The sequence below is a fragment of the Dermacentor andersoni genome, chromosome 4, assembly GCF_023375885.2.
Source record: "Dermacentor andersoni chromosome 4, qqDerAnde1_hic_scaffold, whole genome shotgun sequence".
Taxonomy (NCBI): domain Eukaryota; kingdom Metazoa; phylum Arthropoda; class Arachnida; order Ixodida; family Ixodidae; genus Dermacentor; species Dermacentor andersoni.
In genome coordinates this window covers 75,034,311-75,058,186 of record NC_092817.1, presented here as the reverse complement: position 1 = coordinate 75,058,186, position 23,876 = coordinate 75,034,311, and the positions used below count along the sequence as shown (strand labels likewise).

The 23,876-nt window shown below is 44.4% G+C and overlaps 1 protein-coding gene across 1 annotated transcript in view; it reads right to left on the bottom strand.

Moving 5' to 3' along the window:
- Positions 1 to 23,876, bottom strand: part of LOC126536325 (cell adhesion molecule Dscam1-like) — a 400,621-nt gene that overhangs the window by 41,493 nt on the left and 335,252 nt on the right. Inside the window, exons 12-20 of the mRNA XM_050183244.3 lie at positions 20,491 to 20,610; positions 14,701 to 14,874; positions 13,815 to 13,962; positions 13,157 to 13,305; positions 12,542 to 12,673; positions 9,888 to 10,055; positions 7,537 to 7,607; positions 6,446 to 6,683; positions 3,557 to 3,655 (exon numbers count right to left, since the gene is read on the bottom strand). Coding sequence (XP_050039201.1) covers positions 3,557 to 3,655; positions 6,446 to 6,683; positions 7,537 to 7,607; positions 9,888 to 10,055; positions 12,542 to 12,673; positions 13,157 to 13,305; positions 13,815 to 13,962; positions 14,701 to 14,874; positions 20,491 to 20,610 — 1,299 coding nt within the window. The remainder of the gene's footprint in view (positions 1 to 3,556; positions 3,656 to 6,445; positions 6,684 to 7,536; positions 7,608 to 9,887; positions 10,056 to 12,541; positions 12,674 to 13,156; positions 13,306 to 13,814; positions 13,963 to 14,700; positions 14,875 to 20,490; positions 20,611 to 23,876) is intronic.

Sequence of the window (23,876 nt, the reverse complement as noted above, 5' to 3'; positions counted from 1 at the left end):
AGGAAAGAGCTTTTAGCGCCCTAAAGAGCGCCCTAACAAGCCAGCCTGTGCTACGATCGCCCGACTACACAAAAGGGTTCGTTGTTCAGTGCGATGCTAGTGAGCGAGGCATGGGCGTTGTACTGTGCCAACGGGAAAATGGAGAAGTAGAACACCCCGTCCTGTATGCTAGTCGTAAGCTGACCAGTCGTGAGCAGGCGTACAGCGCCACCGAGAAAGAGTGTGCGTGTATCGTGTGGGCCGTTCAGAAATTGTCATGCTACCTAGCCGGCTCGAGGTTTATCATTGAGACGGATCACTGCCCTCTCCAATGGCTGCAGACCATCTCTCCCAAAAATGGCCGCCTCCTGCGCTGGAGCCTCGCTTTGCAACAATATTCCTTTGAGGTGCGTTACAAAAAGGGGAGTCTCAACGGTAACGCCGATGGCTTAAGTCGAAGCCCCTAACGTGGGAATCAGCCTCAAAATTGTTTGTTACTGATGTTTTTCTTCCTGAGGCAGGATTTTTTACATATTGCTTTTGTGTAGTGTTTCAAAGTGATGATGTGCTTTCTAGTGCAATTTTCCGATTTGTGGACGCGTTCTGAGTGCTGCTAAACTACTGTAAGGAACTAGGCAGTAGTAAAAAAGGGGAAAGAGCCTGGCAGGGCTTAGTGAGGGTTGTGCCGTGCTTGCTGACTGATCGGTTGACTTTCGGCGTAGTTCTAACGCTTGCCGGGAACGAGAACAAAAATGTCAACTCTCCCGAAGTCACTTTGCAGTGTCCTGTGTGAACCTGAACGAGAGAACGAGGCCTTCTCTGTGCGCTGCGCTCAAGAAACGCCGAAGGACGACCGACTTCGGTTATGAGCATCATCAAGCGACATCCCTCCGGACAGCGGATGCAGTCCCCTGACCATCGGGATCTCCTTCCCCTGGCGGGGCGGTCTGTTACGTTTCGCCTACGACGCGCGGTATAGCCGGCGCGGATGCAACGGACGCCGGGGCTTCGTTCAAAGCGGCGGACATTTTGGCCCGTTCGGAGCTGCCGCAAAGCCTCCCCGCCAAGCGCGTCCAGGCGTGTTTCAGTGCCACGTGTCTTCGTGTGTGCGTGTGTGTGTGTGTGTGCCCACGCTTGTCAAAGTGCGGCAGCCGGGGAGAGGAGCTCTCCAAGTGTGAAGCGAGGAGGTCTGATCGGCGCCGGCTCGGCGATGCGTCACTACACTCGTTTCAACGTGTCTCTCAGCGTGTCCGTGGCGCCGTCACGTGCGCCAGTGACGAGGCGTTCCTTCTTGCCCTCAACTCCGAGAGTATAAGAGCAGCTGCTCCCGGACGCTGAAAGAGGCTCCGATTTCTTCTGTTGAGTAACGTGCTCTCCCGTCTCTCATTTCGGTCGACCTGACCGGCCACTCTTTTGCGATGCTAGAATAAACAAGTTGTTCTGTTCCCAGTCGACTCATGCTTTGCCGGGACCTTCGGATGCTTCCAGTTGCGCCCCAGGCCGCCAGGCCAACGCTACCCTTGGGGCTTGCGACCCATTTGCAACAACGGGCGTCAGCGCTGAGGTTCCAACAACTCGTGCCAGCGGTGCGATTACGACAAGCCATATCAGGGCATCGGAATGCCCGACCAGACACCAGTGTTGGTAGACAGCGGCTCAGCATGCAGGAAAATGCATTGAATATACTAGTGGAGAGTATAGAAGTACTATGCTTGGATATAGTGAAGCATTTGAAAATGCTCAAGTATAATAAATTGAACTGCACTGAATATAGTAGAGAACCATTTGAAGTTTTTGGCAGATTTAGGGCAGTGGCAAAACAGATCCCTAGGACTTCCGAAGGGCGTGAGAAGTTTCTTAAAGAGTTAATTGAATTGTCATACATTCTTGTGAATTCTGAAGGTGAAAGTCTTTTTTGATCAATCAAAGCTGGTGGAGATGCTTGTGTGTCATACGTAAAGGTTTGAGTCCTTTAAAACTAAAATGTCTGTGACAGTGCGGGAGTTGCCAGATGCCTTTCAACTAGGATCAGCAATAAAATTGTGGCAGCATCGAAATATCCATTATACTTGCTCTTCAGCACTGAAAGAATTGTGCAAAGACTATGTTGCCGAATGGAGCACACCAGGAAATTTAATTTCATGACCTCAAAACATCTTGTATAACAAACCAATTTGCACCTCTATTCCTCGCTGAATTCCAACTAGGTAATCACATGCTGCTTTTTTAATTTCCTTCCATATGTAGGCAACTGTTGTTTCCTGCACCTCTCCCTTATGTAATTCAGTCAGTACTACATATTTTTGGTATCAAAAATGAAAGTGAAGCTCAAAGGCAAAAGGAGATGGCAGATGAGCCTATTAAAGTATGACACACAATGCACTAAGAGAAGTTATGAAAAATGACTGCTATATGGGCCCACGAACATAAAAATCATGCCGTCTCCAGTGCATCTACATAGCAATGGCGCGATCGGAGATTTTTTTTTTTTTGAAAAGAAGGTGTTCAGTCGGTGCAATGCCACGAAGTGGGTGGCTCGCAAAATTTGTGAGAACGGGAGAGAGGGAGCAACCAATCTGCAAGCAGTGAACTCCCCAGAAGTTGACGTGCCTCATTTGTCATCTGCTTGGGTACAATAAACTACAAAATAAAATATTTCTCGCCTTCCAATGAATAAAATATTTATACGAAAAAATTATTTTTTTTCTTCTCAAGCTTAAACACATTCTCACATAGTAATACGTATGACTACTACAATTTATCAGTAATTGCTTTTCTTATGGTCGCTAGGGAGTGTCGTGCACAGCGAAAAAAAAAAAAAAGGTGATGGGAACAGTAGCACGCTTTTCAAGAGGCCACAACGACATGTCGTTGCACTGCAATGTCTGACTGGGCCCCTAGGTCTCGGCATGTCAGAGGGAGCTGTTCAATGCAGTGTTCAATTTGAGAAATGAAAGCGACGCCAGAATTCCTTTTCTGCCACCTCTTCAAACGCATTTCACACCTCCAGCCACTGCTTCCTCCTCGAGCAATGCCAACGCAACAACAAGCTCCTATTGCAAGCACAGTTTTCTTGAATTAGACTATGGATTGGATACGAACGTGCCATTCCATAGCAGCAGTCACTGTTTGGATCCAATCCAATCGTTGTGCCAAGCAAAGCTAGCCTCATAGCGAATGTGTAACTGCCTGACAACTGCACGCCTCTTGTTGCGTTCTGCTCCTAGCAGACGTGTTCAGTTTCAAGATGATTGACAGAAGCAAGTAGTCATTTTCACATCAACAAAAATATAGCCATGCCCCGTGGCTGACGACGTGAGCACTGCATAGAACAATCACACGCAGCGAAACTGAACACGTGCACTGAACAACAATTTCTGATCCCCCCCCTGAGGGCTGCCTTGAAGATGATAAGAATGGCTAACTTAAGTGTATTTCTTTAAATAAATTGACTTCAAGAACTTATGACTTGAACCACATATAGTATATACATCAAAGGCACTAGCAGCTGCCCAAAAAGAGAAGCACAAGAAAGATTAATGAGTTAAATAAAGAAGAAATGCTCATTAAAGCATACCCATTATGGTTGGTTCATCATTTGTGTTCGAGTTCCACTGCAACTGGATTGAAGAAGAACCGGTGCTGAAGACACTCATCGATGGTGGAGGCGGTGGATCTAGAGAGCAGGGAGAATGGCCACAAGGTGGCATCAAGCAACTCTTTTGCATTTAACAGGAGACAATATTCAATACTTGTATATAACTAGGCTTCAACATTTTCGATCTAGGTCGAAAGAAAGAAACAAACAAAAAAAGAAAGAACAATTTTTTTTTCCACATAACTGGGTTTTAACTGAAAACGGTCAGTGGAAGCAAATTGATGAGAGAGCAGTCTGTGCACAGCTGCAATCCTACATGCGGAATAGTGTAAGAAGCCTGGCAAGGTCAAGGTCACGTGTCAGCCTGCTGCCCAAGCAATGTTAATTTTTTTTTTTCATGCACTTTGCTTGCTGCTGCAACAAAAACGAGAACTGGGGAGGGGGAGGTAGTATGCAGAGGGAGTCCTGGTCTGGGTTGCTGCAGGCTTCAAATTGTGGCCACTGTGAACAGGGCAAGTTCCCCCGAAAGTAATGCAGGGGCAATGTGGACAAAACCTAGCCACAAATAAATGTTTTGTTCTATGGCAGTCCTTTGAAAATGTATCAGTGCTTACTTGGCTACCCTCCATGTGAATTGCTGATGTCCCTATGTAACCCCTGTTTTGATTCCAATCACATGCATGCAGTGGCACTACCCTCTCGGGCCACTTAGCAGACGTAAGGTGAATTCTGAAGATGCATTGTTTCTGTCAAAACCATGCTGCCCAAGTGCAAGCCCCTGGTGTCATAAAATGTGGCCAATTGAAGAAGAAAACAATTTGAAGTGCAATTTGACTGTTGTGCATGCAATATACCTGTGGCCTAAAGCACATGCTTCCAGAAATTACAGAAGGCAGATAAAGTGAGACATTTTAGTGTCACTGAAGCAGAGAGAGAGAGAGACGATGTTTTCAACTTTGCCTTTCCCTAAGCACTTCAGGCAAGGGCACATGATGATGAAAGCAATGCAACATGCAAGACAGAAGCTACAAAAACAGCAGGAATTTTTTTTAGAAGATGGTTAGTAGTAGACAGGCAGTAAATCTAAAATTTTAGTTAGTACCTTGTTACATAAAAAGAAAGCCCAACAATGGCCCAACAACTTGTTGCCCCAAGCCACTGCTGCTATACAGCTATGTTTCTTTCTGTGTTTTCCTCAAACTCATGCATTCGGGCAGTAGGATGCTGCCTCGTCTGCTTCAACTTCTTTGGTGATTTCCGGCAGTCTATCTACAGCACATTTTGTTTGTTTTCGCTTCAAGGGCAAGAACTCTTTTCCAGTGGCACATTCTAAGTGGGTTTTTTTAATTCCACCAGTCACTTTGTATCAACTTGCTTTTCAGCTGATTGCTTTCTCTTGCTTCATCGCTAAGAAAAGAATTCTGCCAGAGCTTAGAAGGAGTACTGACATGATATTTTTTGCACTTCATTTTTTTGCGCTAAGTGAAGGTCCTAAGCCTCTAAATAGCATAAAATATACTGTCGAGCCTCAGAGCGCCATAAATAATTTAACAACTTTCCTACAGCCAGTTTAAGTTTCATTTCCCAGGAGGTTACCTACTGTGTCATGAAGTCATGATGCAGAAAATAGTCACGTGGGACAAGGATATTGCAAGGAAGGTTTTGACAATCCCTGCAGCCTATTCAGTTGCCTCCTATGCTGCTGCTCATTGTGGGTGCCAATGTAGCAGCGTACTAGACGAGAGAGCTAGCTGGAGAGTGTCAAAATGTCACAATCTCTTGCTCCCACGTGATCGCCTTCTGCATCATGACACAGTAGAAGATAAATCGAAACTGACTGTAGAAAAACTATTATAAATTATTTAGGGTGCTCTGAGGCTTGCAAGTATTTTTTTCTAGGGTTTAGAGATCCCACACAATTCACCTGCCACAAAAACTTTAAGAGTCGAAATTATTACCATATCAGTAAGCTCTTCATTGTCTGCTGTGTCACTTCTACATGCTGAGAGACACCATGTGATTTTAGGGTGGAGTGTGAACTCCAGTGTGCAACACTGCTCTTTTGCACAAAAGCTGTGTTTGCCACCAACACACAGCATCAGCAGCAAGAATTGTTTAATTAGCTTTACAAGCAAGTGGACAACAGCAGTGACTAAACATTTTAGCAATCCTGATAATTTAGTCAGAACAGAAATATAACTTCAGTGTACTAAATTGAATACTATTTCCAAGCAACAAATCGTGCTGTGATCTAGCATGGAGTAGTATTTTGTAACCCTATGGCAGATATGGGTTTGTGAAATCCATTATAACTTACTTGACAATCAGTCAAAGACTGCTCTTTCCAGAATATATTTGGAATTTTAAAGCTAAAGGAAGCAGGATATAGAGATGAGGGTGCCAAAGTGAGAGATTGCACTGAAAACCCTGGCTTACTGTCATCAATAACATACTTGAACTGCAACTTTAGTACAGCAGATGAATGAACTTAGAAATAGCACAATCCATTGGTGAATATGGCAGCATTCATATTAACTGATGAGAATGTTCATGGCACGTCGCAGCTTCCTGTAAGGATGAGTAATAAATTTCGTAAGTTTGCCAAAAGGAAATGTTGCATCAACCTACATATGCAGGAAAGATGCAGTTCTGCAACACTGCTCAATAATATTTCCTCAACAGAAATAAGTCAAACATTCTAACAAACTAATAAATAGAAGCAGCACTTTGACTAGCTTGAAATCACTGTGCACATACTAATTACAGTGTATAGTGTCTGTGAAAACAAAGCTTGCCATGAAGCCCAGTTTTGTGAGCCCATGCATCACAATAAGCATTTGGGTGTAGCACCACAACAAGCTTTCTTACCATTCTCAAAGGTCTCAAGATGGATTTCCTCGCATGGCGGACCAGTCCCTTTTTCGTTGAATGCTTGTACCAGCACTGTGTACTTTGTGGAGCGTTGCAGTGATGTGAGCAGAGCCTCCTCTTTCGCACTCCCTGTTGTGTCGACAGTCTTGTAGACGTAGGTATCTGACGATCCATGTTTCTTGTAGCCCACGTAGTACCCTTTGAGCAGGCCATTTTGGTACTCCTTTTTCGGTGGCTGCAACGTAACAATGATACGAGTTCTTCATTTGTCGCTGCTGGCACCCAGCAAACTGGGCACAGTTAATGGTTTTCATACCAACAAGCGCAGTGGCACTCTCAATGTCTCATATTATGTTCAATACTGATGTAAGGAAGAGGGCATGAAAGACAAATCGGAGGACTGGAAAAGGTGAAGCTAAAGAAACATTTGTCACATGCTAATGACTCCAAGCGCTTCTCCATATAATCAAAATATTAGGAATGTTGATATCAGCAGCATAAACATTTCATTGCCCTGAAAGAGTAACACTGCAGCAACAATCAAAAGCAAACTACTGAGCATGCACCAAGCTCACCAAAAGCAACCATGCAAAGACAGTGAGAGTGTGACGAGGTTTATTGGTGGCACAATTTAGCAATAATGCTACAAGCTGGCCTGATGATGCACTGTGATGCACAGTCTCAAATTGACAGCAGCAGCCAAAAGTGCACGCCAAACACTGGTGATGCTGCTAGGAGGATGCTCGTCTTCTTTACAAGATATACAAAATGTGTTACTGAGGCATGCTTGAAGAAAACCACAAGAGATTTTTGACTTGCAGTGGAATGTATCATTTAGGTTGCTGTGCTGATTTTCTCGACAAAAGGTGACACCAAGATGGACAGGGACAAATGACTATGCAGCTGCCAGTCACCTGTCCTTGTCTTTCTTTGCTTAGTGAACAAAACAGTGTCTTTAGCCTTTCGAAGCCTTCTTGAAAATGCTAGTATGGAAGTGAAAATTCAAGGTTGTTGTGAGTGCTAAAGCTATACTTTGATAAAATAGACTATTAACATACTGTGAAGAAGAATTGCACTTTCTACATTACCTGCCATGTCACCTTGAGAGTAGTTGAGGAAACCGGGGTTGCTTGGACGTTTAGTGGAGGGCCTTCAGGTGCTGTAAAAAACAAAAGAATGGCAGGTGTACAATTAATGAATTATCACAATCAAACGTAGATAACATGCAGTTATGCAAAGCATAAATGCAAAAATTGTTCACACCTGTAACTGTATTTTATAACAATTAAATTCTGGGGTGTTATGGGCAAAACTACAATTTTACTATGGGGCATGCTGTATCGGGGGACTTTGGATTAATTTTGCCCACATGGCGTTCTTTAATGTGCACCTAAATCTACGTACATGAGCATTTTTGTACCTCACCCTTTTTGAAATGTGGCTGGAATCAATCCCGCAGCCTTGAGTGCAACGCCATAGCCACTAAGCTACCGCGGCTGGTGGACTGGCTTTCTCCTTTTTTCTCCTCACAAAATGCAAGCCATCATAGTCGAGGAGCATAACAACTAAAAGCTTATGGCTGTCATACCACTACAGAAGCTGTTAATTTTTTTCTTTTATGACAGCAGTTTTTTTCTTCTGTTTTCTAAGTTTAAGTGAGCACAGAATGAGCCATTACATCTCAAGAAGCACGAGAAAGTCAGTGCAACAAGATCAAAACAAAAGTGGTTATACACAATCTTTACAAAGTTAACAGCATGACATGGTAAAAATGATGCGCAGAATAGTTCACGAAGACAAGAACAAATAAAAATGCTCATACACAACCTTTACAGTACGACTTGTTTAAGATGATGCACAAAATTCTTAGTTGTCTTCAGCAGCAATATTTGGGCATGGGAAATTAGGGTGCTGAGGCTGCTGGCGTTCAGCATAACAAAGTAGTCAGTCGGCAAATGTTTCAACCGTATTATCAAGCAAACCAATAAATGCGGATCCTATAAAAATTCAGGAAGTAGTTAAATTGTGGCAGAGACATAAAAAAACGCAGGTCCAACGGAAACTAGCGCGAGGCAGCAGCGCGCACAGTGAAGAGCTGAAGTTTTTACTCACGGAGAGCACAGCTGACAAATTCCGAAAAAAATCTAGCTTTCTCTGGAAGCATATCCCTACCAACACTCATTACAGTATGCCGGACATCTTTCAGCAAAACGACCATACTTTAAATCTGCCATAGTCCGAACGACTTTAGCTGTTATAGCAGCTCTAGAAGGACGGTCGTGTTGTCGTTCGAATGAAGTACTTACACACCATTACAACAGCAGCAACTAAACAAACACACACCTCATAATGAACAACAGGAAAACCATTCCCTTGAAATTCGCTGCTTCTTATGTGGTTTCACTGTGCTCTGTGAGAACCGGAAATTAGGACGTTCTTGTATCGGTGAAGCGCGCTTCACGATTGACTTCCTGGCCTCGAGCATGGAGTTCCGGTGATCTGCAACACTAGTAGAACGCTGCCGATTTGCCTAGTCATTTCCGTCAATGCCGACACATCGCTACCTTTTTTTTTTTTTTTCGCTGTAGTGGTCGTCCCATAAAGCAACAAATTCAGAACTTCGTTTGCACTACACTCGAAAAACCATTCCTAAGCGATATTGACAAATGCGAGAAACTGCCTTTTAAAAATTAAATTGGATTTGAATGGATTGGATTGTGTCGAACTCCAATGGCCGGATGAGGTGATGATGACGATGGAGCTTTTCAGTAGGTGGTGTCCAAAACCAACGTCTCCCAAGACACAACGTGTATCTAAAGATCGCATTGCGACGCGTGCGACTGCACCGATTTTCGTCGTTCCAGTCACAGCATGTGAAACAGCTTTTGACGTGTTTTAAGCTTCCACAATCGCTTCCGCCGTATACAACCAGCAAAAGCATAGCCTTCAAGGCCTGCGTCAATTTATTCAGTGTGTGTCGCCACTAGAACGTGGATTTCTAAAGTGGCAAGGAGTTTCCAGGTCCCACGATGTAGAAAATAGCATCATTTGCTATTTCCTCCGAATCACTATATATAGGTGCGTGACGTAATAGGTGGTGTCCAAAATCCGCACCTAGAGTGCCTCGATGCTCATGCGGGCATCAAGACACCTTATCCGCTCCATAACGACGGTCCCCTCTGGGTAAAAAATACAGATCTATAAGGTCATGCTTTTGCTCGCTGCATGCGGCTGAAGTGATTGCGGGAGCCGCAAGTACGTCATGGAGGTAAAATTATGGACACCATCTACCTTGTCGATCGTCTTCCCTAGCCAACCTGAACGCTGTTGCTTACCACATGCTCCCATATATTAAATTCAAATTATCAAAATCTAAAGGATGAGAACTAAAAGAATGTATATGCATTTAAAATGTATTGAAGTGCCCTTTGTGGCTTACCTTCTTCGTCAGTCGTCACCTGTACTTCTTGACTGTAATCACCAGCCCCCAAAGAATTTTCAGCTTGGATTCGAATGATGTATACCGTAGTAGGCCGCAGCTCTCTGAGCGTCAGTGTTGTGACGGTTCCTTGCACCTTGTTCTCTCGGATATCGCCACTCCATTTCACTGAAAGGGAAAATATATGTATTTATACATCCATTCCCAGAAGACTTACGGCTCCACTTGATTGCTAATTTTTACCTCTTCTCGCAAAACTGGTTGCTGAAATATATAAATGAGCAACTAGTCAAGTGGTCACAAAGTCGAGCAAGGCAAGTGAGAACAACAGTTCGATAAAGTGGTTACGTTATCGTCTCCACCAAAAAACAATTTACTAGCAATACTCACCAGTTCTCAAACCGGCAGTATAGTTGCTTTCGAATGCATGGTTTTTCTGTGCTACGACTACCCTCTATGTAAATAAGAATAATTGAGGCTCTCGAAATTTTGCATGTTCACTTGAGATGGGGAAAAAGTCGCAGTTTCACGTGAAAGGCGAAGCATCGATTGCGATAACAAATTAGTAGATAGCCATGCGAAGTAACGAAAGTAGCTTTATCGGCCGTAGAAACTTGTAAACACTCGTTTATCAACTAAACAATTCATAATTATATTGCGTTTAGTGTTACACTGACGATTTAAGTGAAGGACAGGACGCGGACTTACGTTGCGCTACATACGCCCGCGTCCTGTCCTTCACTTATTTCGTCAGTGTAACACTAAGCGCAATATAATCATGAACGTCCACCAACTAGCCCCCTTCATTGCTTTACTAACTAATAAAGCATGGTGTCAACGCGTACAGTCAAACATGCACACATCACGCACGATTACCGAGGCCAACGTATGGGGAGTGCTTAACGCCTGTTTCATCTCCGCCGCGGATCGGCTCGGCATTACACTATCTTCGGGATTTTGTGTCTACGCACGGACATGATCCTGGGGGAACTAGCCAGTAAAAGCTTCGCTGTAAAACGAAAAAAATAAATAAAATAAAACACTAATGTGTTGAGATTTCGGCGCACGTTAAAGAACTTCAGGTGGTAAAAACTATTCGCGAGCTTCGCACAACATCCGTGAAATTTCTTAAAGCTGGCTTCTCCTTTAACAATATCTTATTGCAGAGAAGCCAGTTTTAGCGTTCGTGCACCACAGTTTCCTTAAGAACTGCTTTTCAGGAATCGCGCGAGTATTCGTGTCCACACAACTAAAAACGATCGTCTTGTTTACAAACATTCAAATCTGACAGCTGCGTCTCCGTGCCAGTCGGCTGTAAGCCATTGTGTTGCGCACAATGTTATGTCTGGCACACACTCTCCGCTTGCATCGTGTTATGTTGTGCACGGTGTTGTATTATATCATGCCTGGTTAATTAAATTATGGGGTTTTACATGGAAAGCCACGATATGATTATGAGGCCCGCCGTAGTGAGGGACTCTGGAAATTTTGATCGCCTGCGGTTCTTTAACGTGCACCTAAATGTAAGCACACGGGTGCTTTCGCAATTCGCCCCCACCGAAATGCGGCCGCCGTGGCCGGGATTCAATCTCGCGAATCGAGCATGGTCTTGCGTTGGAATTCTCTCATCGTGCCAGCGCCGAGGTGTAGTATTAGGTTACGTATGACCTCACAGTGCGCACGAGAGTCGGCATCCAGCGCAGGGCTCTTGTGACCGAGATGAGCTTCGTGATATCCCCGGTGTGAGGCGCGTTGACGCATAGCACGTAATTTTGCATTGTCTACACGAACTCAGTTGGGTATGGTCGGTGATGTTGCCATGCTGGCGTAGTTACTAAAAAAAAACAAAGGTCAAGTTCATTAGCTTGACGAGAGGCACGATGGTATACTATGCTGGTGTAGATTTGCGGTATATTAGGCAGCCATCAAACCTTTGTAAATAGATATGCTTCAGTAACCTTGAGGCGTCGTCAAAACGGTACTTAGCCTCAGGCTTCGAATTAACATAATCTTGTTCAGAAACCGAATTGTGCTGGTCACCTTTTTACTATGCTGAATAATGTTATGTGTAATTCATACCGGATTAAAATACTTGAGGAAAATTAAGCCCAGGCTCATATCCCGCTGTTCACATATTTGCAGCCATTTGTGACCAGACTGAGAAGGCAAAGAATGCGATAAACGCACAAAAGTGTGCTATTGGGGTCATCGAGGTCATGTGCAAGGTGAACCATAAATAGCGGCTCGGTACATACACATCAGAATCTTTCCCTAACGAGAAGCAGACGATAACGTGATAAAATACTAAACATTTTTCTCTACATTCAATTAAATATAAGAAGTGATTTCCTCCATGCTTTTACATGTTGTAGCAAACAGCTACAGATACTTATTAAAGACGAAAAAGAAACATACGTCTATGCATATATGCGTATACGTCTATGCGTATACGTCTATGCAACTACATGCGGATATCCCTTCGCAGAAATGACGGCTTTGCAGTGGCGCTGTCTTCCGCTCAAGTTTGATGCAAGACGCTATGCAAGCGAGACAAGCCAGAAAAGCAAATACGCGACACAAGGAATAATGAAACCGAAAATGAGCACTCGTGTAAACTGGAACACTACTGGAGAATGAAAAAAAAAATGTCGTACTGCCTGACGTCTTGCTCTGCACCCTGTACGATGTGATGTGGCTGTTTCCAGTATACGGTTGGTCCCATGTGACCACCATCGATCGGCTGGTGACATCCGAAGTTCGTACATTGAACGGTGCGCCAGGAGTTTCTGCAAGGCGATAACATAATGCCACTGAGCCAATACGCGCTTTCTGTCAAGCTATTCACACTCCGAAAAATGAGGACGTACATTTTCTCTGATAGACATTCTACAAAGACAGCATATGAGAGGGACAACAGTCCCCATTGTTTCTTGTTCTTTATTTTAAATGTAGAAAAATGGGGAGGTAGGTTCCGTTAGAGCCGGTTGTCCGAAAACCGCAAATACATTGGCTAAGATCAAAATGTACAGTCTCATGAGATGTTCAGACAACAACAACCGCAGCAACTGTTTCAAGGGGTTCTTCCAGAGACAATACGCACAATTTTTTTTAATATGCCGGCGTCGGTATAGACGAGATTGCTTTCATTAGGGTCGGCGGATGTAAAGTGACAGTCGAAGCTGCTGTACCACCGCTATTTTCCACTGCCGCTTAAAGCGTTAAAGCCTTTGTTTGTGTTTGGGATAAGCACCATTGTGACGATGACTCACCCTGTATGATCAACTGCGTCCGGGTTTCATCTTGGCCATGTTTGTTGCTCCCGAGACAGGCAAACAGCGCTGAGTCTCTTCTGTCGACGGCTTGTATCTCAAGCTGCGATGTAAGGCTTTCTTCTGCTTCACTGGTTTTTATGTCGTATCTGAAAGTTAAGCCAAATAGCATGAAACATCAGGTTTGTTTGTGACTAAAAGAATAACAGTAGTCGTAAGTAGACCTCAGAGCTCCACACCACTGTCAAAGCAATAATGATAAATTTATAAACTACGTACGAGCAGAACGCAAGCCAAGTAAGTATGTGTGTCACACGTGTACAACATTAGCGTGCTTTACGTGCGGACCTTCCTGCCACATATCGAACCTCACAGTGTCTAATTTCTATTGTTAAAATGCGCAAGCTTCTAATAGTTTACACAGGCCAGTCCAGCGACTAGTACACCAGCTGAAGCTACTTCTGACAAAGAGAAAGCTGAAGTGAAGCCGTAATGGCCGCTCCATGGCTTGTATGAACCTGGGCTAATTTCTGCTTATTTAATATTTTAATAGATTGTTGTTGCAAAGGTGCTGTAAATTAAAAACATCCGTGCAATTAGGTGAAAAAGAGCGTTATGCAAATTGTGACCACGTAGTGTCTTCGCATGAGATGTTTACCTCTGATCATGTTTTGGTGCAAGAGGTTGGCCATTCTTGCTCCAGGCAATAGCCAGGGGCTTCTCGCCAAAAACTTCGCACTTGATATGGGCCGTGTTGCCTTTCTGCAGAGTCTTCGAGTTGAAGGCGCTTTTAAAGCGGGCGGGCACTAGAAAACAAAGAAATTAAGCATCTATTAGGGAAAACGGCTATAAAAAGCGAATGATAATGAAAATACAGTAAACCTAGACGATTGCGATATGAATATCACCCCTGATCATCCGCGGAAAATGATAAGAAACACAGTAATTTTTAGCCATCTTATATCTGCCTTTGACACCTCCAGAATGGGAAGAGAGAGTGTAAGGCGCTGTAAATGCAGTGTAAGACGTGGCAATATATTGTTTTGTAGTCCCAATAGTGAGTTGACAGGCTAGCTAAAATAAGCGCTGTTAAATGTCATATCTGTAAATTTGCTTATTATATCATATCGTCATCTAATCTCGCACTTATTTGTTCAGGTCATTCTACATTTATTACCCAAGCCAAAAGGAACACAAGGCGTAGCCCATAATCAACGCATGAGTGCGTCGTTTAACACCACTAATACCCCCGGTACGATTCTCATACAGCTTTGATTGTCCCCGTACTTGTTTCAGTTTAAACAAAGATCTTCAGCACGAACTAGACAAGGACGAAATAGCGACTCATTAAAATATTTCGTGCCTGTCTAGATGGCTCTGAAAATTTTCGTTTACGATGAACCGACTAGCCTATTCCAAGCTTCTCCTGTATATTTTTTTATTTGTTCGTTCTGTACATGCGAATTCAAGAGAAAGCAGTAATGGGGCTCTCGTGTTCGCAATGCGCCGTGTAACGCCCTTACAGAGCTCAAAAGTTCACTCACCATGGACTTTTAGTTCGATGACTTTACTTATTCCGGATCCTACGCCATTGCTGGCCTGGCATAGGTAGAACCCACTGTCGTTGCGCTCAGCTTCACGCACCATGAGCGAGCCGTTTTCCAGAGCGTGTATGTGAGAGTTGCTGATGATCACTTTGTACTCGGACGGTCGTGAAGCTGAAACCGTGGAAGAGCGAGAAATGGACATTAACAACGGCAATAATAATAATAAAGACGAATAAAAATTGCGCGAGCAGATAATAGAGGACGAAACGAATGAGTCGTTGTTTTCCCCTCAAAAGGAACGCAGGTTAAAAACGTAGGCTAACTTTATATGCTGCCCCATTTAGTCCATATCAACGCAATTTCAATCGACGGCGCACTTTCCTTTACTTAGCATCAGCAATAAAAGATACTCAGAAAAGTTTGAAGTTTAACTTCGCGTCCTTATTTGAGAGTATAATGTAGCACCGTTTCATATTACGGCGTACAAGAATACGCAAAAGCACCGTTTTCATAAACGGACACGGGTGTCATGCTTTTTTTTTCATTGCAACGAAAATAAAAAAAAACGACATGTCACCCTATAATGGTGACGGCTATTCCTTTTCTCATAGCAGAAATAACAAAATATATAAAACATATGCAGTAGGAATGCGTAAAGTAACGACGTCACAGGGCCAGAAATCGACAGCACACAGTCCTATACATCCACGAACATATAAATATAAAAGGCAAAGGTAAGCCGCACCACAACGAGTTTGTAAGCAAAGTCAGAAACAAAGTCACACAAGCGGCTGCGATGAGCATGTAAACAGATGAGGAATTACACAGAGTTCAAATAATACAGGCACAGAATATGACAGTCAAGAGTGAGTTTCAATACAGAATACAAAAGAGTATAACACGTAATATAACAAGCACTAATATTACGAATAATGAAAGAAAGCTGTAGCTACATTGCGCACCTATTCAGTGCGAAACCGAGAACTTATTAAGGATGCCTGTGTGTTCGTAAAAATGTTCGAGTGCATTCAATGCTTTTCGCTCTGTTATTTTCGATGGCCATGGGCTCAGCAATTTGCGAGTGAGAAAGGTCGGTGAGGATCAATGGAGTGTAGCGCTTGTGCTAGCTGCCGTCCTTGCGTAATGTGTCTGGGGCATTCGAGGAGGAGATGGCGAACATCCTCATCGTCGTTGCCGCAGGAGAAAGCCGGGCTAATTGACTCATATTTTCCTAAAAATTAAAAAGAAACTTAAATTATGGGGTTTTACGTACCAAAACAATGAACTGATCATGAGGCACGCCGTAGTGGGGTACTCCAGAAATTTGGACCACCTCGGATTTTTTAAGAAGCACCTAAACCTAAGTACAAATGATGTTTTCGCATTTCGCACCCACCGAAATGCGGCCGCTGTGGCCGGGATTCGATCCAGCGCCTTCGTACTTAGCAGCCATACACCATAGCCGCTAAGCAACCGCGGCAGCTGCATATGTTCCTTTGGAGCAGGGCTGCTAAGTAAATGGGCTTTCCTTTCTATTATATTTCTATAGGATATATATATATATATATATAGTACGAGTATAACTCGAATTGACAAAGATGTCAAGATGACAAGCTGACAAAGATGTCAGCACTCGTCCTTTCAATTTATTTGGCGACGGCAGTTCGCAGTAACGATGAATAAGGCTGTTCGGGCAGCCACTTCGTCGACTTCTGTTACTTTGCGGCCCCAATTCGAGTTATACTCGTACTATATATATATATATATATATATATATATATATATATATATATATATAGTACGAGTATAACTCGAATTGGGGCCGCAAAGTAACAGAAGTCGACGAAGTGGCTGCCCGAACAGCCTTATTCATCGTTACTGCGAACTGCCGTCGCCAAATAAATTGAAAGGACGAGTGCTGACATCTTTGTCACTATCGGAAAGATTGGCATAGTCCGGGACACAAACCAAGGTTGCTAAAGGGACAGCACTATAAAAGTACCTGTGACACAATCGAACATGTCAAAGCTTTTCACGGAGTGCGCGATGATGCAGCGCGCGACTTCGAAGAGTGCTTGCTTGACGCCACTGCACAAGAGCGCCAGAGGCGTAGCCAGAAATTTTTTTTGTGAGGCAGAGGGGTTGGACCCACTTGACCGGGGATGGGAAGATGGGAGAAGGGGGGATAAGGTCTGGGAACGCTGAATACTAACGCAGATGCTTTTCTTTTTTCGGGGGGGGGGGGGGGGGGGGCTTGCCTCCGCTTGGCTTCGCCACTGAACAGTGTCGATCATCTTGCTCGAGGTTGTGAGTAATACTCCTTAACCATATTCACGCGGGACTACCACCATTTTAAATTAGGAGGAGAGAGACTTCGTAAAATGAACAGTGGCAACTCCGCGATCGCAGCTCTTGCACGTGGCGAAGCGGCAGTGGGAACCGAGAGCTCGGCGAACAGGCGAAAATAAAATGCAAAGAAAAAATTATGCGTGACTCTGCTATCGCAAACACCAGAGACCAGTGGAGCTGGGGGAAGCCCAGTAATGTAGTGCCAAACCGCACACAAGACACATGAGCGCCGGCAACGGGTCCCTACGGCGTCCGCAATTCGCGTGGCCAACGCCGTAGTAGACGCCGCGGTTGTCTCCACTCTGTACGGAGCGGCGGGCGAGGCGGACATCGAAGCATCGTAGCAGCCGCCGGAGAAGAACGCCCCTCCTCCCTGGCCTCACCCCCTGCCTCGCGCGCCCCAGGAGAGGGCATGCATCCGGGTCGCGTTCCTCGATCACGTGAGTGCTGCCCCTTCTCCCCTGCTAGGTTACACCCACCCTCGCCACGTCGCTATGCTGCGGGATGCTATATGTATACTCTGCTTTCACTCTCTGTCAGCTTTCTTTCTCCCCCAGCTCGGCGAAGCTGCGCACGTCAAGAGAAACCCAGCGAGCTTCTAACAGCTCTACTGTAAACCCCTTTATAATCTTGTCCCGAACTGGAATACAACACTAGGCGTATTCCGAGGCCAGAAATTTTGGCAAAGAACGTGCGTAGTATTTGTGTAAGTACGATTATATTGTCGCAACACAATAACGCCAGAGTCAGGCTAACGGTGCGACAAAAGTTGACACTATATTTATCGAGGCGACGAGCAAACTTCGTCATCACTCAGAGACGGGTGGTTGATGGCTGTTGCTCATTTTTCTCGCTCCATTTTCCTCTGTGGTATCGTTAAGACACAGAATTAGCCTGTCTTCACAAACAGCCACGTCCCGATACTCTAGTCACGTCGCCAACGTCTGCAGACGCTTGCAGTGCTCAGTAGTGCAAATTAACTCAGAAACGCAGGGCTTCATACTGACCACATGCACCGCCCCTCGTATACATGCCGTTTACGCCTCGAGTTGTGTAGACTGTCAGGAGCAACCTCATAGTTCAGGGGAGTTATTCTGTAATAGTCTACTTAGTGAATATGTCCATTTTGTCCGCTGTTGAAGTTCTGATTGTCTGGGCGGCGCTGCGCGTCCACAGCCGCCAGGCGCCACAGCCAATCAGCACTTCAGCAGCAGACGAAATGGACATGCCCACTAGGTGGCCTCCTTACAGAATACCTCCCCAGGTCACTTAAGCGTCGGAGACCTTTGCGCAGCCTGAAGTACCACTTCAACAGTTTCTCGGAGAGGCCGCGAAGACAAGATACGGATGCAAAACGAAAATTTTTGCCGTGTTCGTAGGAGACGGATCAGTGACGAAGATGCTAGCACCTTAAGTCACAGTCCTGTTGCGGATGATTCATACTTGTGTAAGCTGTCTGACGTCCTCTGCGCGCCGAGTGAAGTCTTCTAAATCCGTCTCGATGTCATCGCACTCATGCGGCAATATTGCATCTAGCATTGTCGCGACTTTACGACTGCGGAGGAGACGGAACGGTGTCGTTCGTACCCTCTCTTGCGGAGCTGTTTTATGTGTAAAACTAAGATGCGGCAAGATCTCGTCCTAGTTATTATGCTACACATCAAGGGTGCACGCACGTCATATCCGCGAGTGTTTTTTTTAAGATGCTCTGTCAGTTTATTCGTTTAAGGGTGGTATGCCGTTGTTGCCGGTGAGTGGTGCTTCTGGGTCTGAAAGCGGTGTCAAACAGCTCGCCTGCGAATGCAGCGCCTCTATCAGGAATCACTACTGCTGGAGAGCCCTGCCTCAGAACAACATTCTCCATGAAAAATGTGGCTGCTTCAGCAGCTTTGTCTCGCTCCAGAGCCTTGGTTTCGTAACGATAATCCATCTGCGCCCCGTAGAAGAAGTTGTAAATGGGCTGAGAACTAGAGCAAATGGTGTTACAGGTACTGGAATGGGGTGGAGGAATCCGGCTGGTCTGACAGGTGACAAGTTGCGTCTGTGACATTCGAGACACGCCCGAACGTAATGCCGAATGGTCGCCGCGAGTCTCGGCCAGTAGTATTTTTGTCTAACTCTGGACAACGTTCGTGTTTAGCCCACATTACCGGAAGTCGCTTCGTCATGGCATGCTCGCAATACTTCCCTCCTGAGTGGAGTTGGGATGACGAGTAAGTAGGTGCTTCTACACGTAGAAAAGTTAATCCTATAGAGAACGTTGTTGTGCAAGAAAAGTGACGCTAGTGCTCTTGCGAAACCTGTGGAAATGTCGTCGGTGTAACCCTCTAAGAAACCAATAATGGGCGCCAGCTCCGGGTAGTCTCATTGCTGCTGTTCAATAGGGGTCGTCTTGGCTACTCCGACAAAGGCTGCGTTGTCATCATCTTCTGTATAGCTGCGGGTGGTTCCAATGTGTTGCGAGAGAAGAAGTCGGTGTCCGTATGCCGCTTCGTCGATTGATAGATGACAGTCACGTCTAACTTATGACTTTTAAGGCTCTAGCGCGCGCCTGTCGACCTGATGGATCTCTTAAGTTTGTCAGCCAACAAAGGGCGTAATGGTCACTGACAACATTGAATGAACGACCTTACAAATATGGGTGACATTTCATAACATACTCTCTTTTTCCGTGATCGAATACTTCTCTTCCGTACGTGATGGGGTTCTGCTTGCGTAAACTATTACTCTTTCAGCGTCATCTTGCCACTGCACGAGTACAGTACATAATCCGACATTGCTAGCGTCGTTGTGAACCGCGGTAGGAGTGTCTTCATCAAAACGCGCGTGGGCCAGGAGCGCTTGCGTGCGCTGCCGCAGCTTATTGAACACTGTCTGCTCCTCTTCGCCCCACACGAAATTTTCTGGAGTGCTAAATGCCGATCCAATCCGTCGCCACCATGTCTGAGAAATTTCAGAACTTATCTGAGAAAGTACTTCGTTTTCATAAATGATAATCACTGTCATGAACGCACCATCAAAATTTCTTCATGATGTGTGCACAGGATTACGCTTACCTCGACTCCCCTCTCCCCTCCCCGCACTACTTCTCGTCTTCTGTTCACCCTGATAAGCTTTGTATTGCATTTATTTCATGAGCATACGTTCGCATGTGGAGGCCACTTCCAAATTATACACAGCTGTGAACGTATGGATTGTTTTTACTAACGTTTTGTTCCAAAGGGCGTAAAAGCTTGCTAAGCGCTTGTGGTAGAAAGACAAAACATAGGTTACTAGTTTTTATTCAAAATGAGAGCTTCATGCGTAAACCACACATGATACGTCAGATGTGTTTAACACAGACATTGAAAGGAGTGTAACTAGGCTACTAGTAGTTAGAGGCAAGGAAGTAAAGTTGACTCAAAGGTACTGAGCTCGTTAGAGATAATTTATACTGACCTGACGACTTCTCCCACCAGATCCGTGGAGCAGGGGACCCTTCTGCTTGGCAGTCGATGACCACGTTTTCACTGACCACTGCAGCTTTTTCTTTCGGAGCAACTTTCCACCGCGGTGGCACTGAAAAACGGCAAACACCGAAAGGGGCGTAAGCACTGCGTGTTATCAGACATGACTAATTTATGACCACTTTGGTGTTTTTGTTGAATAATTGGTATGAGAACCTACGAGTAGATAGGCATGTGGAGTAACCGCATAGTGCTAAAATCGTTGTCCGTCCACAAGTCCACCAGCGAGCCCCTCCGCTCACCCGTCCGTAAGCGCGTCCGCCCGTCCGCGTGTGATGTATGTATGTATGTATGTATGTATGTATGTATGTATGTATGTATGTATGTATGTATGTATGTATGTATGTATGTATGTATTTGTTAACTAAAATTATTTGTATGCTTGTGAGACTATTAACATGCCGTTGCATAGGGAACGAAAAAAAACTTTTTTTGCTGCATCATTTAGAAAAAGCTACTGAGAAAACTGCCTCTGTTCGACGTGTAGGACATCTACATTGAGCTAAGTATAAAAACACAAATAGGCTGAAATAATTAATACCACTTTTCTTGCATAAGGAAAGCAGGTGATTGAATGAAGCGTTGGTTAATCTATTAACCTGCACGCTAATTGCTTATGTATTTAACGAGATACAAAGAGACCTAAGCGAAGAATCAGCGAGAAGCCTACGATAAAACTCGAAGGAAAAAATCTTAATGACTGCGAAAGCTTAACGGCTTAATTAATGCCATTGGCCTACGACGCATGCATTTCTCTTTTTTTTCTTTTTCATTGCGAGTCAGTCGTTCCAGCGGTCGGTTTAATTAAGGCATTGTAATTTATCAAATGTCCACTTCTTAAATGATGCCTAATTACTGCAAGGATAGCAAGAGAAAAAAAATGTGAGCGAAGAAGCCAGGTACGTAAAACGTGTGAAGTAGGGAGGAAAATTTGGTGTGTCTCCCAACGGCATTAAATGAATTTGGCGAACCTGCCTAATATCAACTAAAGAATCTGTGAAAGAAAGTTACGACACGATACTTCCCTCACATGAAAACTTTTACACAAGGTATTTTAGGGATACTTGTTCATTATGCTACTCTTTCTCCAAAACGGAAAAATCAAAAGAACGAGAAAAAAAAGATCCTTCGCCTCGGCCTGTACAATTCCCATTCCCACAAGGTTGGAGAGCACGGTTGCTGTGAAACACCTTTTTTTATTTTTCTATCTCGCATCTTATATCGAAATCGAGTGTAGATCGCACTTGTGCGTGTTTGACTAATGCAATGTATGTCCCGATAGCAGCTTACAGAGCCGAGCAATAAGAAAATTAATCTATTTTTGTGGTTGTGTTCTTTCAACTTTTGCTTACACGCGAAATGCTTCCACTAAACTGAGAAATGTCTCGCGAAGGACTCCGCATAAATTCCTACCACCTATGTTAAGACGTGCATCAAAGTCAAAGCACATGAGTTTTTTTTTATTGTGTTCTTCCCCGCATTGCGGCCGCCGTGGTTAGCAATAAAAACCCGTGACCTCACACACAGCAATAGAACCTCATAGACGCCGAGCTACCGCGTTGTGTGAATGGATACTGTTACACTTATGGTTACCATGGTTTAGTTTTAATCGAAATTACTATACTCATCGTTAAGAAAACTCAATCATAGCTGAAGAGGTTAAGCGTTGCAGCTAGGTTTGCTGGGGATAGTTAACTTTCTTTCCGGCTCCTTTTTTTTGTGAATTTATCAGTAATAAATGTTCATTTGTCGTCTATCCGTGTTAATTCTTTCAAGATATTTGCGTTGCTAAGCAATAGTAGGAAGTCATTACTCACACTCGAGCTAAAAATTTTAGGCATTTATAGAACCACTGTGGAAACAGAGTGCTGTTTCACTGTTCTTTTATTTGTGCGGTGAATAAGAAGTTAGGTATGCCCGCTTATTATGTTATATACCGAAAGGCTGGAAGAACCTGCACGAATTGCTTCTTTATTTGCCATTCTTCGGAAACAATATGCCTATTGAAAATTGTAGCTTATTTACTATCACAATTTGAATCGAATGCAACCATTTAATAATTTGGAGCCAGAGCTTTGACATCTAAAACAATAAGCATCGACATTTGACAACCGTAAAGAAAAAACCTACCAATATATTGCTAAAAGTAAAAGAATTAATAATTGAATCGAACGATAAGAGCCAAACCAGCTTTAACATAATAAGGTGAAATTATGTGATAAGCACTCGAAGAAAACAAACCCACTTTACCGCCCGTCAGCTCCTCACCAAACATAAGCTAACTATGCTTCCTTGGTCTCAAAAAGCGCAACATGCCGAGACAAAGTAAATATAGGCGGTTCTTATGTGCTGCGAGAATTTGTTTAGACGAAGCTTTCATGGTTATTTGTGAGGAACGCTGCACTTCTTTAGAGAGAATTTCTAGGTACACAAGACACAACCGAAAAAGAAGCGCTTTCAACGTAAAGCTACTTACTCGACGTAAATTTGTGGCACTCAACACGCCAATGACACGCATGCCGACGAAGGAATGACGATGGTATGACGATGGCGGTGTGACTAGGACGGCAAGACAACAATGGGATGGCGACACCGGAAGAACGACGACGGAATAATGATGGAACAACCATGACGACATGGTAATGATGACATGACAATGACGAAGGCCTTGTGACGACGATGCAATGACGACGGTGGTATGACGTCGACGTTATGACGACGTGACGACGACGGATTGATAACCATGGAGTAATGACGATTGCTTGATGACGACGGCATGAGAACGATTGCCTGACGATTGAGTGACGACGACGCCATAATGACAAAGACATGACGGTGAAAGAATGACAACGTGTAAATGGAAACGATGGAACGATGGCGACGGCATAATGACGAAGACATGACGACGATGGAATGACGACAACGGAATGATGACACCAGAATGACAACGATAAAGTGGCAATGGCGGAATAAAGATGGACGCATGACGACGATGGAATGGCGACGATAAATTAACGGTTACTGTATAACGACGACACAATAACGATGACGGCCTAATTTGAAAGGCATTACGAAGCCAGCATAATGACGAAGCCATGGTGACGATGGACTGATATTTACGATGACGACAACGCAAGAAAGAACGACAGTATTGCAACGAAGGAATGACGGTGACGACGTGACAACGAATACGTGTTTGTGTCGGCGCTCATGTCTGAGCTTACGTAGATCACCTACCGTCCCCCGAAAGCATCGCTTTCCGCGTCGTATGGGAGAATAGTGCAGCGTGTGACCACTGCGGCGACGAGAAAACTATCG